The following is a 20,005-nucleotide window of genomic DNA, read 5'->3' on the forward strand; positions in this document are numbered from 1 at the left end:
CGACCCCGAAGGATTTCTCGCTAAAACTTTGGGGAACGTACTGTTTTCCAGTACTTCCTCAAGTGCTTCAGCTAAAGTACCTGAAACCTCTGCAGAAGCTCATATTCTTTAAGTTAAAAAAAAAAAATTTTTTTTAATTTTCTTAGCGGGAAATTAAAAAAAATTGATTAGTAACAATAGATGAAAATATCGCCTACCATTACACAACTGTAGAGCTTTTATAAAAATAAAACCAAGTGACTATTTAATGAAAATTTAATTTACTTTAAAAAATACCTTAAATAATTTTTATTTATTGTTATTACTTATTAAAAAATTATTTCCTTGATTTGCGAAGAGAAAAGCCTTCACCAGTAAAGGCTTTGAATTCATCAGTATTTTTTTCCTGCAAAAAAAAAATAATTAATTATATTTTTAAAAAAGTTATTTGAATAAAATTAAAACTCACATCTTTAGCAGTGTTGATAGACTTTATATTGCGTAAAAAGTTAAGTGTTCCAATTTTATAATTATAATCAGGAATTCCCCGAACATAAACTGGTTTAGGAACTTGAGTTTCTGACGGACCGGAATCTTTGCGTTTTTTACCGTCCAGCCGGTTACCCTGACCCTGAAAAGCGAAAAATCCACTCGACTCAGGCATTAAATCAGTAGGATCGATTTGATCTTCCTGTGGCTTCTTTTCTTCTCGCTGAGGCTCTTTGTAACCAACTGGCGGAGCAAACTCAACATTCATATCGCACTCGATGATAGAAACCGCAGGTCCTGGCTTAGTTTCCAAGACACACATCTCGTAAATCCTCTGATTATACTGAATGGCGACTATATCTCCGGTGGTCAAGCACGCGAAGCTACGCAGTCCATTTTCTAAAACCGCTTTCGGGTTTGTGATGTCCAGGAAATCTTCAGACTGAGGCTGGAAGCGTGCGTAAGTCGCTACTGGCAATGATACGCTCTCGATGTTTATTATTTCACTCTCTTCCAGCAGTAAGTTGTGCATCATCTGTCAATCAACAATTAAATTAATAAAAAACAAATAAAATTTTTTTTTTTATGATTCTGTAATCATTTTTTTAATAAAAAAAAAATTCTAAAAATTTTTAGATGTAATTAAAAATTACCCAATATGGAAGATAAACTTTTCCCTCATCTGCTACGAACTCCAAAACACCACAGTGAGTCACACGATTAGTCTTTTTATTAGTTAACTTAAATAACATCGGGTAGACTATATTTAATCGAGTGAGCTGCTCCAATGCTGAAGGTGGCATAATTACTAAAAAAATGAACATTATTTAGCAAAAAAAAATTTAATATTGACAATTAGGTTAACATACTTTTTCCTCCACGTTCTACATCTTGTCTCTCGTTTCCTGGGAACATCGAGACTGAAAAACACTTGTATTGGGTGTTGAAGGGTCTCGGGAACATGTTAAACGCAAACTAGAAAATAATAATACAATTTTCACTTAGTTCTAACCTAAAAAAATATATTTTATAGATTAAATATTATTTATTAAACTTACCATTTTTATTTTTCTAATAAAACTGTAAGTTATACAATAATTTAGCTATTAATAAATTTTGAGTTGAGAATAAATTTATTTTAAATTAAATATAAATAATGAAATGCTTTGTAATGATTCAAAGCTTGTTGTTGTCCTCTGACTATTTATAAGTCTTTTATTTATTTTGATGAACATATAAATGTAGAGGGCGCCGTTTTAATAATTATTTTTAACTATAGTTACATTAAAATGTACTTACTAAATTAAACAAAATTTTTATTTCATTAAAAAAATTATTTTATTCAAATGTAGATTTACATTATTTATAAATAACTTAATTGCAAATAAAAAAAAAAAAAAATAGTATTATACAACATACCAAAATATCAACAACTTTTTACTTTCTACTCTTTTTCTTTTTTAATGATTTTTTTTCCTTTTTCTGTTTTTTCTTTTTAATTTTCTTTTCTGATTTTTTCTTGATCTCTTTCGCCTTCTCCCTAAGTTTATCCTTTCTTTTTTTCTTCTTCTTTTCCTCCTCTGATGACGACGAGGATGATGATGATGATGACGAAGAGGATGAAGAATCAGAACTGGACCCTGAGTCAGAGGACGAAGACGAGGTCGAGGATGATGATGAGCTAGAGGAGCTAGGCTTCTTCAAAGTCTCCAATATTTCAGGCGGAGGAGCAGCTGAGACCTTGGGCCGAGACTTCAAATGCTCTCTCAAGTCATCTGTCAATCCTCCCAGCCCGATGGTAGTGAAGAAATTAACAGCAAACCTCGTCTTCTTGTCTGTATCTCTTGGAAATAATCCCTCGAAGGCTTCTTGCAAGGTGACGTCTTTAATCCTGTTGTTCAATTTAGGCACGCCCATGTACTCAGACAACTCTTGGAAGAGAATTTTTATAAACACGCGGCTACTAGGAGTCGTATCTTCTTCGTTCAACTTGATGCAGCTGAGCACTGTCCAGGAAATAGAATCTGTAATTAGCAGATGCGCGAAGAACTTGGCGACATTTCTCAGCTTATTCATGTCCAGCCTGTGAATTGTGTCGTAAGATTCTTTGAAGATCTCCTCAAAAGGAGTGACGTAAATTTTATTTATTGCACAGAAGCGACCAGCTAACAGTCCGTAAAATTTTTCATACGTCCTATTCTCCTTGCAGCAGTCTAGGAACATGTAACAGAGCTCGCGCTCCTGTCCGGGCTTCAGCTGCATCTTCATCAGCTTGTGCGCGCACTCTTCAAAGTCCAAAGAAGAATGAATCGTCAAATAAATTGTCCTCCTGAGAGCCTTTAAATTAGTCTCAGTATTATCCAATATGATCTCTTTCTTTTCGGCGTCTTCTTCGTCGCCACTGTCATCTTCCTCAGAACTATCCTCATCCTCGCCACTGGCATCGCTGTTGTCAGAGCCCAATATTTCTTTCTGCAACTCTTTATATTTCTCTTCATTTTTAATATACTCACTATCAAATCTAAAGACGTTGAGAATATCTTCAGAGTCGTGCTTATCTTGGAGCTGGATCACGTGGATTATCTGGTCATCCTCTTCTACAAGATCCAGCTCCTTGGGGACAGCCACGTGGTCTTTGAACCCATCCTTCCGTATCTGGAACATCACCTCAATCATGTATTGAATCCTCTTGTCAAGTTTTCCCTCGTGTAAAATATTTCTCAATAGATCAAAAATTTCCACGATACCAGCTTTGGAAACTTCGGTTAATTTCTGACCACATTCTTTCAACAAAGCAATAGCTACTTCCACGGAGTCATCAGTGGGATTTTTCAACAATACGTGCCACAGTTCCAACACAATAATCTCGTGAACAACACGCTGGTTGATTAAGTGTGCAATGAAACTTCCTGAGGAAATACACAAAGGTTTATTATTAGTTTTGTATCCTCGTATGAACTGTTTAACCAGTCTGTGGATGATCAGTTCTCCAATATTTGGAAATTTCGAGTTAAGAATTGCCGTCAGAGCGGCATAAATAGGTGTGAACGTCGGAGAAGCAACTTGGGCTTGGATTATCGACCTAGCCAAGAGTCCTCTTCCTCGAATAACGTTCTCCCTCAGCAACTCCCTGGTAATGAGACCGATGTTGGAAGTATTGACCTTATTAATATGACCATGGATAGATTTTTTTAAAGCTTCCCACGCAATACGTTGATAAGCTGCCGATGATTTGTCTGTTATCTCCGCCTGCATCAGCTTGAGCTTAGCAGGTGGTATGTAGGCACCTCCGGTCTTAGAAGTTAATAAATCAACAGTTCTTTTTTGAGCACGAGTAATATTACCTAGATCCTCATCCTGGATTTTATTTTTCTCGTTCTTTTTAGCTCCGTCAGGAATTTCTCCCTCTTCTGGCAGCTCACTGGGTGAGTTCCTGGTGCGCTTGCGATCCCTCTTATCAGACCGCTCGTTTTCCTCACGAGGACTTCTGTCCCTTCTGTCTCTCCTGCTCTCGTACGGGCTTCTGTCTCGTTGGTTCCTCTCGTATCTAAACGGAGAATTTCGGTCCCGCCTGTGTCTTTCAGTCATGTGCGGACTTTTTTCTCGCCTGTTCCTGTTTTCAAACTCACCGGGACTTCGTTCCCTACGTCTCCGTTTGTATCTTTCCTCTTGGTCATCCGGGGACCTGTCAGTTCTTTTTTCATGGCTCCAGTCGTTGTCCCAGTACCTTTTGTGCACGTGCTCATCATCTCGCCTCCTTCTCCTCTCTTTGCGATCCTTGTCTGGACGACGGTGTTCAACGGGGCTTCCTTCGCGTTCCATGGCTATTTGATTCAATTAATAGTTATCAATTACCAGATTCGTTAACATCTGGAGGAGAGAAAAAAAAAAAAAAAAAAACAGTTTAATTAATACCACGATTATTGCTAAGTAATTAATACACTTGGAGGTTAAGTTCTTACCAGAAATAGTTTTTTAAATGAAATTTAATTTTTTGACTAGATTCACTTGTCAAATAAATTAATATTTATTTATTTTATTCAGTATAAAATAAAAACTATTTAATTAAACAAAAATATCACTTGTAACCGCTGCTAAATATTCGTTCAGAATAATTATGTGCGAATACGTTGGTTGTTGATTTTATGAATTAAATTTATTCTTTCACATATAGATGTCACCTTAGTCTTTGGCCAGCCAATGAAAATTTTCCATCAACTATTAGAAACTCGTCGTAAATATTCTTGAAAGATGACACTGAAGTTTACAGATATTAAAAATTCTTTTAGAAATTTTATTGCAATTAAATTATTATAAAAAAAAAAATTTATTAAAAAGTTCCACATGTAAAATTAATAAAAATTACAAGTGAAAATTTATTGTAATTGATTTGTTAAAAAAAATTTTTAAAATTGACAGCTGACGGCTAATTTCAGTATTATTCTTGAAAGTATAAGTCAGCGGATGTTGAAATTAAAAAGTTTTAAATTATTATTGTGACACTAAATAAAAAATAAAAATTTAACCCTAAAAATTATTCTGTTATTATAGAACACATGTGCTTGATAATTATTAATTAATTAATTATAGAAAATATATAAAAATATATCAAAACTAAAAATCAGTGCCGGAAGTTGAACTATGCGCATGCTTGCTAAACAACCGTTGAAAGTCATTATTCATTTTAAATTTTAACCGACAACAAGCATCGTCCGCTATTCTTGGAGTTGGTGTTTAAGTTTTAATTTTTACTCTGACAATAAAAATAAACGTATTGTCTGTATAAATTTTTTATTTTTATCAAGGCTTGTAAAAAATAACTCAGTTTATAAATTTTATTAAAATTATCGTGACAAAATCCAATGAAATCAACAATGGCAGATGATACAGTGCGTGTTGCGGTGAGAGTGAGACCTTTGGTGTCATCAGAGATAGATCGAGGTTGCCAGGATATTTTGAACGTGATCCAGCCAGAAAATCAGGTCCAAGTTCGAAATGACAAAGCATTCACATTTAACCATGTGTTCGGGCCAAAATGTACCCAAGACGAGTTTTACGAGACCGCTGTTTCGGGTATGATCAGCAAATTGTTCAAAGGTAAACTTTATTTATAATACTAAATATAATTCACTAAATAATTCTTGGTTTATTTATTTAACAGGTTATAATGTTACAATCCTCGCATATGGTCAGACGGGGAGTGGAAAAACCCATTCAATGGGCACCAACTACACAGTTGACGAGTCTATGGGAGTGATTCCACGAGCTGTCAATGATATATTCAAGTGTATCAATGAAGAATCACATAAATATAATTACAGAGTGACAGTGTCTTTTATGGAGCTGTACAATGAGCAATTATACGACCTGCTAGCGGATAAGAATCGAAAGGATTGCGTCGTTGACATAAGAGAATACAGCAATAAAGAGATAAAAATCACCGGAGTGACAGAAAAAGAAGTGAACAATGCTGAAGAGACCTTGGAGCTACTCATCCACGGATCACAGGGTCGAGCTACTGGGTCCACAGCAATGAATGATCAAAGCAGTAGAAGCCACGCAATATTTTCGATGATCATTTTCCAGGAGCCTAAAGACAATCCAGCGAATGCCACAACTGCTAAATTTCACCTTGTAGACTTGGCGGGCTCTGAGCGAAGCAAGAAGACTCAGGCTACCGGTGAGCGCTTCAAGGAAGGTGTCAATATTAATAAAGGCCTTTTGGCTCTAGGAAATGTCATTTCACAGCTGGGAGACAGTAATTCGAATTCTTTTGTTGTTTACCGAGATAGCAAACTCACAAGGCTCCTCCAAGATTCTCTTGGAGGAAACTCAATCACTTTAATGATTGCCTGCGTCAGTCCGGCTGATTATAATCTAGAGGAGACCCTTAGTACTCTTCGATATGCTGATAGAGCGAAGAAAATCAAGAATAAACCGATTGTTAACCAAGATCCAAAAACGGCGAAGATAAATTCTCTGCAAGCGGAGATTATTAACTTACAACTGGCTCTGGCTGTTAAGGGACCGCTGCAAGGATGTCCTCCAGAGCACGCCGAGCTTGCTGAGAGGAATAAATCTTTGCAGAAAAAATTGCGCGAGCTCACTGAGAAGTTCAATGCGAATATGTTTGAGACTATGTGCATGAACGAAAGGGCTGAGCTGGCTGAAAGTGCCAAGGAGAAGATTTACTCGGGGTTGGTAAAAATTTTAGAAGAGTTTGACAAGATCCTGGAGGACCAGTCGTTGGAGAACTTCTATAGGGAAACTTTGTGCAGCATCAGGACGAAAATTCACGAATTATTGGATCAGCAGAAAAAAATGGACGCTGAAATTTATCAACAAATGTCGTTGGAGCAGATTCCTAGATCTCAGAATGTGACAGAGGATACTGAGGAAGACCAGCGAAGCTTTGATGACAGCGTTCATTTGGATGAAGAACATGCTGAGCACACTCTGAGACAAGCTGATAGAAATAATGAAGTTCAGAATATTAACCGTGAGCTTGCAGTTAAAGAAGAACTTATTAATAGATTGTTGAGCAATGCGTCGCAAATCGCAGAGCAGACTAAAGAAGTCCAGGAGATGGAGCTGGAAATAAAAAATTTGCAGGCAGAGAGGGATAAGCTGCTGAAGACTCTGGAAAATGTTCAGCATAATTCGGCAAGCGCGAAATTAGCTGAGTCGCGCCGGAAAAAACTCCAGGAATTTGAGAAGAAAATTACTGAGTTGACGCGTAAATGCACGGAACAGAATCGCATTATCAAGGCGAAAGAAAAGTCGGATCAGCAGATAAAAAATTTGACTTCTGAAATTCAGACTCTGAAGCAAACAAGAGTGAAATTGATTCGGGAGATGCGTAAAGAGTCCGATCGATTCACGCAGTATAAACAGCAGCGAGAAAAAGAGCTTTATAAGTTGAAGGATCAGGATCGCAAGAGGCAGAATCAGATGGCAAGGATGCAAAATCAGCACAGCAAGCAGCAGAATGTTTATAAGAGAAAGATTGAAGAGTATGCTGCGATAAATAAACGATTGAAAGAAACCCTTGAATTGCAGACTAAGGCGCAGCAGCGAAGAGAGAAAAATAGCAGCTCGAAAGAAGGTAAATTGTTCAGTTTTAAATATTATCTATAGTAGTATTTATTATTATTTTTTTTTTTTTTTGCTTAGGTATTCAAGCGTTGGTCTCAAGGGAGATTGAAGAAGCTCTGGAGCGCGTCAATTGTGAGTGTATGCTCGATAAATACATGAAAGAGCGCTCAAGCTATTCACAGCTGCTCCAGAAGCTCAAGAAGCAGCACGCTAATGACTCAACAGAGAATTCAACAGAAGAAATGAAAGATCTCCAGGACGTCATTGATCTGCTGAACGCTCAAATCGCTCAGTTGCAGCAACAGCTGATGGATACTGATAAAAAAAAGTCCAGTGGCAAGTGGCAAGAAATTACCTCAATGGGAGACGCCAAGTTAGCTCTGAAAACTGCCGTTGAAGTCGTTACTGACAATCGTCGCAAGCAATGGAACAAATTAGTCGAATACGACTCGCTTGTTTCCAGGTTCGACGATCTCGAGAAGAAGCACGATCAAGTTCTGATGGAGAACCGACAGCTACAACTCCGGGAGGAAAACATGAAGAGGCAAATGGAGGAGCTGAAGCAAACTAATGAGGAACTCCAGAAAGCTGGACCAGTAAAAAAAATCAGTACTGACAATAAAAAACCCTTGAGAGAGTGGGATTCTAATACTTATTATTATCAAAACTTGTCACTGGACGAGAGTGTAATCGACTATGAAGATGACGTTCTGAAAGACCCAGATTGGTCGAAAACACCTTTGTATAAACGCACTAGGACTACATTCAATGTTAACAATGGTTCTCTCGAAGAAAACGTAGTGCCGATGAAAAGGGATTCTAATGGTGATATCAAATGCAGCTGCTCTAAAACTAAGTGCAAGACGCGGCTCTGTTCATGCAGGAGAAATGGTGGTGTTTGTGGATCAAAATGTGGATGCGACGACTCTTGTGAAAATAGAGATCCTGACAAGACTGGACAGCTATTTTTTCCTGACAAAGTCGAATCGCAGGATACTAAGCGATTAAAGTAAATCTTTTATATTTATTTTATTTGTGAATTTTTATTTTATTATTCCTTCCGTTTATTTGTTTTAGGATCGATGCAGAGGGTTGATGAGCAACCATCAATAATCAATTAATTAACACATTAAATTAAAACTTGTATTTTTAATTCTTTAATTATTAAACAGCTATTGATAGTTATTAACGAATCCCGGAAAAATTTGAAAGTTATGAAAAATTCATATTATTTCACTAAAATTATTATAAAATAAAAATTATAACAATAATAATAATACTTTTTTTTTGTAACAAAAAAATAGAGTGATACAATTATTATTATCATTATTTTTATTTTATAACATTACTATTAAAAACAATATGTTGTGATAAAATGTTTTTAAATTTAAGATTACTATGATATTGTTATTAGACAAGTAGAATTATTTAATAATCTCAATTATTGTTGAAAAATTATTATCAACTTTTATAATTATGATAAAAAAAAGCATGTAAAATTAATTGAAATAATTTAATTAATATTTTTTAATAAAAATTTATATACTTTAGTCTTTATTTTAATAAATTATTTTTGTTTCGAAGTACCGGGAGACGGATCTTTTTTGGAAGCGAGCTCTGTTAACTCTTCAGCGAAAGACCTGAGACTCTTGGTTCTTTTTGTGGTCAAAGGGTCTTTGGGAAGTCGCTCAGATTCTTTCAGATGCGGATGGAAAGCTGTCAACCTGTTGATGATATGGTTCGAGTGAAAAGTTTCTCCAGAGGTTCCTTCACCTCCAGACTCGTCATTCTCTCTGGTGAATCTCAATTTTTTACGCAAGTTTGGTACTTTACTTTTAGGAGCTTCTGCAGAGTCATTTACCGGCGGCACCACAGCGGAATTCATTTCTTCGTAGCGTCTTCTGCACTCGATGTCAAAGGACGTGGAGATCAGAGAACCGCGAACACGTTTTATCGCCAGCTTTTCGATAATGTACTCGTATTCGTTGTTCATGCAGCCGGCAAATGATACTCTACGTGTTCTTCTAGGAAATAGTCTACGGAATAGTCGGAACAGAAAATTATCATCTGCATCGTCTTCACTGTCGCTCATCTTTTAATTAAATTTTAATTCGATCAGCTGATTTCACTGACTGTCAATTATTCATTATATTTTATAATTTTATTACTTACTAGTAACTTCATAGTAATTAGCTGTCAATAATTTTTTTTTAATAAAAATTAAGTTAGCCGCCATCTAAAAATTTTTTTTTATTGAAAAATTATTTTAAAAAAAATAAAAGAAAAAATTTTTAAAATTACACATGCAGTTTTTTTTTTTTTTTTTTAATTTTTTTAACAAATCAATTACAATAAAAAAATCCTTCTAAAAATTTTCACTTGTAATTTTTATTAATTTTCACTTGTGAAATTTGTTTTATAATAATTTAATTGCAATAAAATTCTAAAAGAATTTTTAATATATGTGAACTTCAGTGTCATAAATTTAAACGTATTTAAATTGTGTGTTTATATATATATATATATATATATATATATATATATATACATAAAGAGTTGCTCTTATCTCATATTCCGAAGTATACTTAACTGTGTGATATGCTGGTGTTCTACAGTCCATGACGTGTCATGGCAGCGATATTGGACTGTACAATTGAGTAGTGCGGTGTTATATGCAGTCGTCTACGTCCTTTTGTGGGAATAAAATTTTTTAACCTGACAACACGCAAATAAATATTTATTATCCGACCAAAAGACTGTTAAACAAACTGTTTAAACTTTTACGCTGTCTCAAAGAGACACTGCGTAAATACCTACAAGGAATAATATTAATACAACACAACGTTTATATATATTCGTACATACTTACCTGTATTATTGTTATTTGATGTAATATACTAAGATTACACGATGTCTTTTCGGCTGTTGTGGATTTTTTCAATAATAAATACTGTATGGACGTTTTATTTGCCGGGTTTGGCACCGGTTAATTACTGTAAAATTGGTGAAGGATCTGAGCTTTGTAAAGTACGTTTTATTTATCATTATTATTATTATTATTACTGCCTTTTAAAGTTGTCCTATAATTTTATTTGATTTACAGCGATTTTTATTTACCTGCATTGTGAATTAGTCACGCATCATTGAATTGTAAAAATATGTCATCGTTATAAAATGATAATAAAATTTTTTAATCTCCTTTCAGTCTGATATTAAATTATATGTCAATCGATTAAATACAGAAGAGTCGGTTATACCTTATGAATATTCGTTGTAAGTGATATTTTTTTTATTTATTAACAATAATTCATGATATTAAATTTAACTGTTATTTAAAAATTTTTTTAATTTTTGTAATTTAGCTTCGACTTCTGTGTGAGCGACGATACTCAGTCTCCGGTTGAAAACTTGGGTCAGGTTGTGTTTGGCGAAAGAATAAGGCCATCGGACTACGAGCTGACGTTTATGAAAAATGTCACCTGTCAAAAAGTTTGTACAAAATCCTACTCCGGAGGTGATAAAGACTCTGAAGATAAATTGGATAAATTGCGTGAAGGAATCCGGCTGAATTATCAACATCATTGGATTGTTGGTTTGTATTTTTATTTATTTTTTTTTTTTTTTTTTTTACTGTAAAAAATTTTACAAATAAAAATTTATTTTTAATAATTTTTTTATTAAAAAATTTATAAAAATTTTTTTACAAGTCAGCTTTCTTGATTTTCATATAAAAAAAAATAATAGCTCAAAAAAATACTATTTTACTAATTAACTATTTAAAAATTATTTATTTAGATAATATGCCTGTAACATGGTGCTACCCATTACCGAACGTCCCGAGCGACTCAGAAAAAAAACAATATTGCAGCACTGGATTCCCAATGGGATGTTTCTTGCATGAAGCTAGATCTTCCCAAGAAGGTTGCAATCCAAACGTAAGTATTTTTAAATAATTTTAATTTGAAATATTAATAAATAATTATTAAATATTTATCAATAAATTAATTTATTACATAATTGCAGTCAATGTACGATAAGGCAAATACCCTGTACCTATACAACCACGTAGACTTAGAAATAACGTACCACAGTGGAGAAAAAGAAGACTGGGGAGCTGGATTCCGGGATAATGGAGGTCGTATTATCGCCGTGAAGGTAACACCTCGTAGCATCAAGCACCCACCGAATGGACAAGACTGCACTTCAAAGTACCCGTTGGACATTCCGGCGGAAAAATTGGGCAAAGACCAAAAGCTATCAATCACTTACACCTACTCCGTGAACTACGTTAAGAACAACACTATAAAATGGTCTTCTCGGTGGGACTACATTCTCGAGTCAATGCCGCACACAAATATCCAGTGGTTCAGTATTCTTAACTCCCTGGTCATCGTTTTGTTCTTATCTGGAATGGTTGCGATGATAATGTTAAGAACTTTGCACAAAGACATTGCGCGTTACAACCAGGTAATTTTAATTAAATGGATATTCAAGAAATGTGACAACTTCTTTTATCTTTCCGCTTAGATCTCTCTATCACAATTTTATATGACAAAATTCTTTTACATCTTTTTACTAACCAGATGCAATAATAAATTATTTAACGGGTTGGGTACTGGCTATCAATATTTATTTATTTTTTAAATAAAAAATATGTTAAAAGAATTTTGCTACAGGAATTGTGATTTTTCCATGTCTGTGTTGCGATAACGCAGGCTTATTTTCAGATTGAGTCTGGAGAAGACGCGCAAGAAGAATTTGGCTGGAAGCTGGTTCACGGTGATGTATTTAGACCACCGAGAAAAGGAATGTTGCTTGCTGTTTTTCTTGGCTCAGGTGTTCAAGTATTTTTCATGACTCTTGTAACTCTAGGTTTGTATTTAGTCTTTTATATTTATTTTATTTTGTTTTATTTAACGCCAAGCGGCAATAGATATGACACTGACAGTTAGCTTCAGTATCAAATAATATTAAATTTATCAAATAAATTTAATCAAGTGATATTACATTACATGATTGTAACGGAAGCAGATAAAAATTAAAAATTAAAAAATTATTATATTTATTCAAGATAAATTAATTATTTATTTAATTACCAGCATTCGCGTGTCTTGGTTTTCTTTCACCGGCAAATCGTGGAGCGTTGATGACTTGTGCTATGGTGCTGTACGTTTGCCTTGGTACACCCGCTGGATACGTTTCTGCAAGAGTCTACAAGAGTTTCGGTGGTGAGAAATGGAAGACAAATGTTTTGCTGACAGCGATGCTAAGTCCTGGGTACAATTTTTTTTTTTTTTTTTTTTATAATAAATAATAAATAATTTATTAATATAACTTAAATATTGAATAATTTTAATAATTTTTATTACAGAATCATCTTCAGTTTGTTCTTTATAATGAACTTGATCTTCTGGGCAAAAGGAAGCTCAGCAACAGTACCTTTCAGCACACTAGTTGCTCTTCTGGCTCTGTGGTTTGGAGTTTCGGTACCTTTAACATTTATTGGTGCCTATTTTGGATTCAGAAAACGAGTAAGTTATAATACTTTAATTTATAATAAAAAATTAATTTATTTATTAATTAATTTTATTATTTTAGTCACTGGAACACCCGGTGAGGACAAATCAAATTCCCCGTCAAATTCCCGAGCAAAGTTTCTACACCCAGGCGATACCTGGGGTTGTTATGGGTGGTGTTCTACCATTTGGCTGCATATTTATTCAATTATTCTTCATCCTCAATTCTATATGGTCAAGTCAAATGTACTATATGTTTGGATTTCTATTTTTGGTTTTCTTGATACTTATAATAACGTGCTCAGAAACTACGATACTTCTCTGTTATTTCCATTTATGTGCAGAAGTAAGTTAATTATAATTATTAATTGCCATTAATTTAGTAAAATATAAAATAATTATTGTAGGATTACCATTGGTGGTGGAGAAGTTTCTTAACATCAGGATTTACAGCAGTCTATTTATTAATTTATTGTATTCACTTCTTTGTAAAAAAATTAAATATCGAAGATGGAACTTCAACATTTTTATACTTTGGATACACTCTAATAATGGTATTTTTGTTCTTCCTTTTGACGGGTAAGTTTGTCACATCATTTAATTTTTTTATATCAGTCAATAATTGTTTAAAAATTTTTTTTTAAGGTTCAATCGGATTTCTCGCGTGTTTCTGGTTTGTAAGAAAAATTTACAGTGTAGTAAAGGTCGATTGAAAATATTTAAATATTTAAAAGCCGTGGTAACTTTAAGTTAATCTTGTGAGAATAAAACAAAGTCGTTTTCGAAGTTGACATCGGCTTCAATTTTGCCAGTAATTATAAAAAAAAAAAAAAAAATTTGTAATAAATTATTATTATTAAGTCAGTATTCAAATTATTTTATTATAAAACATCACTCTTATAATAAATATAAATATATTTTTTACACGATACATTTTTTACGCGTTTGAAACCGGTGTCAACTACGTTAACGCACAAATTTGAGCGTTAGAACGTGTGAACGCGTAAATGGAGTGCGACTTAATGATTAATTAATTAATTAATTTTATTAAGCTTAATATTAACCATTAAAATTACAGTTATCATTTTTTTATGACTTTAAGGTCTGAAAAATCACGTGTACAAATTGGTGACTAAAAAATTCTATTATTATTATTATTATAATTTTTGTCCATGATATTAAAAAATTTATTAGAAGTGATTAAAATACTGAGCACATAAAAATTTTGTAAAATAATCTAATAAATAATATTATCATTTAAAATAAGAGTGTTAATATAAATAAATGCTGATCAATAAATTTAATTTTTTTTTGTTTATTTTATAGTTAATTCTACACTTTTTTCAGTACATCGGACAGTTATGTACAGCAGGTTATTTACCACTTAATAATTATTATCGAGAATTTAATAATTATTTTTAAATAATAAGGTTTAGTGTAACAAAAATTAATCCAACGATAAAATAGTGAAAAAACAAAGACATTAATTTACACTTGATACAAACTAACTTATTGTTTATTTACCACTACAAGTAATATTTATAAATTCAGAATTTTATTCGCTGTCCAATGTTAAGAAACAAAAATAATTAAATAAATTCATTAAAGTCTAATAAAATAATTGTTGACTTTCTTTAATATTTTTTTTCACTACTTTTTTTTTTTTTTTTTTTTTTTTAAGTTATTGCTAGTTATAAATTCCTGCTGAAAAATTTTATAAACCTTGAGAGACATCAAAGAAAACTTTGATTTGATTTTATAAAACTCAGTATAATTATCTAGCTTAATAATTAACTGCTATTTTTAATTTTTAATTTAATTATTATTTATAGCACAAAACAATGATACTACGTGCTTAATAAATTCATTAACATTGTAATTATTAAAAAATCCCACGTTGTTTCCTGATTTGATGACGAGAATCGCCAAAATCAATATCAGCAATCTTTATTGCGAATAATCGCAATTATTTGAATGAATGAATGAATCAATCACTTAACTACCGGCCCGATGTGAATTCAGTGAACGTTTGTGGACCTGTAAGAATCACGATTTAATGCTAAAGAAACTCAGGACAGGATATTAGTTCAGGGACGTTCAGGATGGTGTGTTAAACCGCATGCAGAAATGTGTTTGTAACTCCCACTATTTAAACGATTTTAGTAATTAATTAATTTTTTTAAATATCCACAAGAAGGAAATAATTAACTGGAAAAAAAGTAGATTTGATTATTGCACGGGTAATTTTCAATGAAAGCAGTTAATTAAAACAGGTATTTTTAAACAAGTAAGGCAAGGATGCTTTTAGACCGTGTTAAGTAAAAAATATTAATTTAACAAAAAAAAATATAAGCTTTTATTTAGTAATTTTTTAAGCGCGTACTGATAATTATTTATTATTGATTATATATTAGATATAGATAAATTAGATATAACAAGATGTCGATGAAAAATAATAATAGTAAAAATAGACAGATTAATTGAGTGAAAAAGAAAATAGGAAAGAGTAAGATAAGGAAGGGTATATTTATTTTCTTGGGCTACGTCGGCGGCGACTATCGCGATTTCTCTCAGCGCGTCTCATCTCTTCCAATCTACGCGCGTGCTCAGCCATGTGTTGCCGTCGAATTTCTTCTTTCACAACAATCTGAAAAATTTATTTTTTAATAATTATTATTTATCAAGTATTTAATTTAAATAAATCATATTTGAACAAACCTGCTCATTAGTGAGCGGTAGCCAATATATGCACGGCGTAGCCTTGGTCTTCCTAAAAAGATTATCGAGCAGTTTCGCTGGAGGTGGGTCGTCTTCTTTCTTCTTAAACTTCCTCGCTGGGGCGGGCAGATGTTGATTAGCTGCTGGACTATGACTCCTCTGTCGCCTTTTCTTATCAATTTCCTTCTTTTCACGGTCCTTTTCCTTCATAAGATGATGTCCATCCTCCTCCTTACCTAAGTCCCATTCTCGCACTACTGTTACCTGTTTTTAAAATATAAATTAAGTATTTATATTAAATAAATTTAGTTAAATATTAATTACCTTAGCCGCAGAATTTGTTTTTTCCTCGCGACCCCATTCTAGTTGCCAAGCGTCTGCCGCTGTCATCGCTTCTGTTTTACGCGGTGGAACTTGATCTTTTGATGACTCTCGCGCCTGTCCCATTTCTTCTTTTGTCGCGTACTCTACTTGGAGCTTTTTAGGATTTGATAAAGGCCAGGAAATTCCGTGAAGTGCTTGTCTGGTCTCAAATGCTTGATCTTCATTTGAATACTGTAATTAAAATAACAAAATAAAATTTATACATTTTACAAATTAAAAAAAAAAAAATTAATTTAATAAATTTTTAAATATAAAAATCAATAAAAAAAAAACAAACCTCTACAAAACATTTAGATTTAATTCTATCCATCCAAAAACCATTTTCAACTATAGTTCCGGTACGTGACAACAATTCTCTTATTTGGTTCAATGTAAATGGTCTTACTAAATTTTTAATCAATAATACATTAGTCGGCTGTGCAGGTAATGGACTAGGTGATTTTGTTGGTAAATCCTTGACAATTGAAATTTTTCGTCTAGCAGCTGAAAATTAATAAAATATTTAATTTATGATTAAGAAAAAAAATTTTTTTTTTCACTAGATAATATTTATAAAATTAAAATTACCTATGTGATTATCAGGTTTGGCGGGTTCAACTTTTGTTGTCTCTGCATCGTCCTTCTTCTTCTCCACAGGCCCCTCGTTCGCAATATGACGCTTTTCCTTCTCCTTGCGGCGGTCACGTTCCTCATCGTCATCTTTGGACAAACGTACTTCGCTCATAGGCAGTGGTTTCGCTCCAGGTACTAAAGCCTTTTAAATAAAATTAAAAAATTACATTATACAGCAATTAAAAATTAAACAACTATAAAAATAAATAAATAAAAATACCTTAAGAGAATCTGTGGATATTGAAAGCGTAGGTGGTGTATCAGTACTTAGTGTACCCCAGCGACGTCTTTTTGGAATGACAGATTCCTCCACTTGATCACTGCTAACGTGATTTTCCTGGAGAAATAAATAAATTAATAAATTCCCTTACAATTATAATTATCAAAAAAAAAAAAAAAAAAAAAAAAAAAAAAAAATAAATAAATAAATAAATAAAGTACCTTATTATGACTGGCATCATTTTTATCAACTTCATTTTTCTCTGCTTTCCCTCCCACAACTCGGGTACTAAAAATAACAATTATAAATAAATATCGAATAAAAAAACATCTAATACATATAAAAAAAAAAAAAAAAAAAAAAAAAAAAACTTACAATGATCGTTTTAAATTAACTTTGTTCGATTTAACAGAAGCCGGCGTAGCGCTGACTTGAGACTTCTCAGCTGGAGGAGTGTTAGGCTCATTAGCATCATTCTGAACCTCATCAACATCCATTTCCGCAATGCTGTCATTCTGATGAGTCAAAACAATCTCAGTCTCGGAAGAGCGATCCGTAGCCTCAGTCGCTTCTTGAGCAAACGGCGACTTCTCCGGAGTGGCTTCTAATTTAATTCCCTCCTCTTCCTTATCACTCTTCCTCACGCCTTCATCGTCTGATTCCGCTGTGTCAGAGTTCGACGAGTCCCGGTACTTATCGCGATGCTTCCTACGAGTAGTTCTTCGCGTCCTCTTGGCACTTTTCTTCGCCTCTTCATCATTTGACGTCGACCTGGACCTTACTTTTTTCTTCTCTCGCTCATCTTCACTGCTGGTATTTTTCCTAGCTTCTTCCTCTTTTATCAACTCATTATTAACCTTATCCTCTTCCTTCTCTTCTCCAGATTCTTTTTTATCATTATCAACTTCTTTATTTTCTACCTCCTGTTCTTCAGTTATAATTTTTTCATTTTCTTTTTTAGCATCATCTATCTCTTCAACAGGTTTAATTTCTTCAGCAGGTTTTTCAACCTTTGCAATAATTTCTGTTATTATTTTCTCTGTTACTTTTTCCTCGTCTACTTGTTTGGCTGAAGGCAAGTTTTTAACTTCTGTAGCTGCTTCTACTTTAACCTCAGCTTGTTCAATTTTAACCTCGGCTTCTTCAACTTTAACATCAACCTCTTTTTCCAGATTTTCTGGATTTGGAGCTACATCTTGATTCTTTTCAGGAGCTTTATCTTCTTGAGATTGAGTAACTTCCTCAGTAGTAGTAGTAGTAGTAGTAGTAGTAGTTGTCTCGACGCAACAATCAGTCTTGGAATGATCCGTTGTAGTGTCATGAGCAGGAATACTGGCCTCACTGACAATGGTATCGTTATTGATACAACTGGACTCATCATTGGTCTGATCGTGAACCGTGTCACCAAGCGGTGGTCTATCTATGTTTTGTTTATCGTCAGACAATTCGGTCGAAGCATTTTCGGACGGGAACTCCTTGCAATCACTTACCTCTTCGCCGGAGTCCCGAGCAGGAATCGTTGACGAGGGATCATCAGCCGGTTCATCGCCACCAAGCGTTGTCATAGTCATCGTCTTGTGGGAAGAGGACGACGACGACGTTGCTGGCTTTTCATCAGCCGAATCAGCCTCCTCAGCAATACCCTCACTGCCGCTCTCTTGCCACTTGCTCGATCTTTTCCTGCTCAACGACACGTCCGAGGTCTCGGACAAGTTTCTCTGTCTGCATAATTTAAGCTTTGGTATCTCACCGGGCGACGCGTCAGCACGAGCTGCTTTCCAAACAGACCCGCCGTCTTCAATCTCTTCATTGACTTGCTGCTGTTGCTGCTGTTGCTGCTGTTGCTGCTGCTGTTGCTGCTGCTGTTGCTGCTGCTGTTGCTGCTGCTGCTGCTGCTTGGCTACCACTGATGTGTCCGTTGAAGATACTGTCTCCGGCTCTTCGACAACGTTCTCTACATTCTCGCGGTCTTTTGCGCTGGCATGTTGTCGCGTTTTGTAAGCCACTGTTGGTTCCTTATCACTGCTCGTCAATGTATCTACGTCGTTGCTATTTTCGCGCTCCGGCGATGACGATGGTGATCTTTTCGCACGTCTCCGTGTAGATTTTCGTGTTGGTTTTTCTACTTTTTTTTCTGGCGACGATTTTGATTTATTTCTTTCACTTTTACGCCTCATTTTTTTAATCTATAAATAAATTAATAATATAATAATTAACTTGGCAGATATTTAAAAATTTTAAGATTTTTAATTAATGACATTAAATTTAGTTGTCACTTTACAATTTTTTAATTTTCCTAAAATAATTAATTCAAATTGACATCTAAAAATTTTTATAATTTTTTTTATTGAAAAAAAAAATTATTAACAATTTAAAAAAAATTTGACATGTGGAAAATTTTTAAAATAGTGAGCGCAATTAAAAAAAATTTTTTTTTAGTTCTAATTTAATAAATTAAGTAAAATCAAAAAATTAAAAATGTCGGATTGTTATTAAAATAATTATTATTAATTTATTATGATATAACTGCTAACATTATCACAGACTTCATTTTTTTTTAATTTTTTATGCAATAATAATTTTTAACTTAAAAATTCAACGATCATGTACCACTAAATTATAAAATTCGAGCAGTTAAATTAAGGATGTAAAAGTGTGAATTTTAAATCCAATTATATTGAACATTAAAAATAATAATTAGTGATTGTGATTAGGTTAGCTTTATTATAAACGAGCGGCGTATTTATGATCCGTGTATGTACATAGCAAGGAAAAAAGTTTGTGGTTATTCAGAGTAATGATGTTGTGTTAATATTTATAAAAAATGACTTACTTGTGAAGAATAATTAACTGTAGATAATTAATATATCTATTGCTTCGCACCTTTAATGATTATTTATTATTTTTAATTATTAAATAGAAAGACGCTTCACGTACAATTGTGCAAAAAATTTCACTTGCTTGTGAAAATTAAACCAAAACTATAATGACT

The 20,005-nt window shown here is 33.5% G+C and overlaps 5 protein-coding genes across 6 annotated transcripts; 2 read left to right on the forward strand and 3 right to left on the reverse strand.

The window, feature by feature from the left end:
* Positions 1-237: 237 nt before the first annotated feature.
* Positions 238-1,676, reverse strand: Ufd1-like (ubiquitin fusion-degradation 1-like). Its single transcript, XM_074244256.1, has 5 exons — positions 1,527-1,676; positions 1,338-1,443; positions 1,122-1,276; positions 449-1,003; positions 238-385 (listed from the first exon to the last, which is right to left on the reverse strand). Exons 1-5 carry the CDS (start codon positions 1,527-1,529, stop codon positions 317-319), a joined length of 888 nt encoding a protein of 295 aa, XP_074100357.1. The 5' UTR covers positions 1,530-1,676; the 3' UTR covers positions 238-316.
* A 105-nt stretch (positions 1,677-1,781) lies between these two features.
* On the reverse strand, positions 1,782-4,599 carry Ncm (pre-mRNA-splicing factor nucampholin). Its single transcript, XM_074243985.1, has 2 exons — positions 4,431-4,599; positions 1,782-4,338 (listed from the first exon to the last, which is right to left on the reverse strand). The coding sequence occupies exon 2, from the start codon at positions 4,288-4,290 to the stop codon at positions 1,906-1,908; it is 2,385 nt and encodes a 794-aa protein (XP_074100086.1). The 5' UTR covers positions 4,291-4,338; positions 4,431-4,599; the 3' UTR covers positions 1,782-1,905.
* Positions 4,600-5,153: 554 nt separating this feature from the next.
* On the forward strand, positions 5,154-8,899 carry Klp3a (kinesin-like protein 3A). Its single transcript, XM_074243943.1, has 4 exons — positions 5,154-5,565; positions 5,630-7,573; positions 7,642-8,572; positions 8,641-8,899. Exons 1-4 carry the CDS (start codon positions 5,331-5,333, stop codon positions 8,657-8,659), a joined length of 3,129 nt encoding a protein of 1,042 aa, XP_074100044.1. The 5' UTR covers positions 5,154-5,330; the 3' UTR covers positions 8,660-8,899.
* Positions 8,900-10,195: 1,296 nt separating this feature from the next.
* Tm9sf2 (transmembrane 9 superfamily protein member 2) lies at positions 10,196-14,383 on the forward strand. 2 transcript variants are annotated; one of them, XM_074244078.1, is made up of 11 exons: positions 10,196-10,590; positions 10,769-10,836; positions 10,926-11,155; positions 11,359-11,498; positions 11,587-12,030; positions 12,279-12,435; positions 12,663-12,840; positions 12,935-13,094; positions 13,162-13,425; positions 13,487-13,658; positions 13,725-14,383. In XM_074244078.1, the coding sequence occupies exons 1-11, from the start codon at positions 10,474-10,476 to the stop codon at positions 13,790-13,792; spliced, it is 1,998 nt and encodes a 665-aa protein (XP_074100179.1). In that variant the 5' UTR covers positions 10,196-10,473; the 3' UTR covers positions 13,793-14,383. The 2 variants fall into 2 exon arrangements, with proteins under 2 accessions (XP_074100179.1, XP_074100183.1); XM_074244082.1 differs by having other exon boundaries at positions 12,291-12,435.
* A 183-nt stretch (positions 14,384-14,566) lies between these two features.
* On the reverse strand, positions 14,567-19,999 carry Acn (apoptotic chromatin condensation inducer acinus). The gene is made up of 9 exons (XM_074243951.1): positions 19,847-19,999; positions 17,389-19,199; positions 17,235-17,301; positions 17,014-17,130; positions 16,749-16,935; positions 16,459-16,664; positions 16,122-16,352; positions 15,798-16,061; positions 14,567-15,726 (listed from the first exon to the last, which is right to left on the reverse strand). Exons 2-9 carry the CDS (start codon positions 19,188-19,190, stop codon positions 15,607-15,609), a joined length of 2,994 nt encoding a protein of 997 aa, XP_074100052.1. The 5' UTR covers positions 19,191-19,199; positions 19,847-19,999; the 3' UTR covers positions 14,567-15,606.
* Between the last annotated feature and the right edge of the window lie 6 nt (positions 20,000-20,005).

The sequence above is a fragment of the Cotesia typhae genome, unplaced genomic scaffold (assembly GCF_013202065.1).
Source record: "Cotesia typhae breed Kobodo isofemale line unplaced genomic scaffold, CoteBio_Ctyphae contig_11, whole genome shotgun sequence".
NCBI lineage: Eukaryota > Metazoa > Arthropoda > Insecta > Hymenoptera > Braconidae > Cotesia > Cotesia typhae.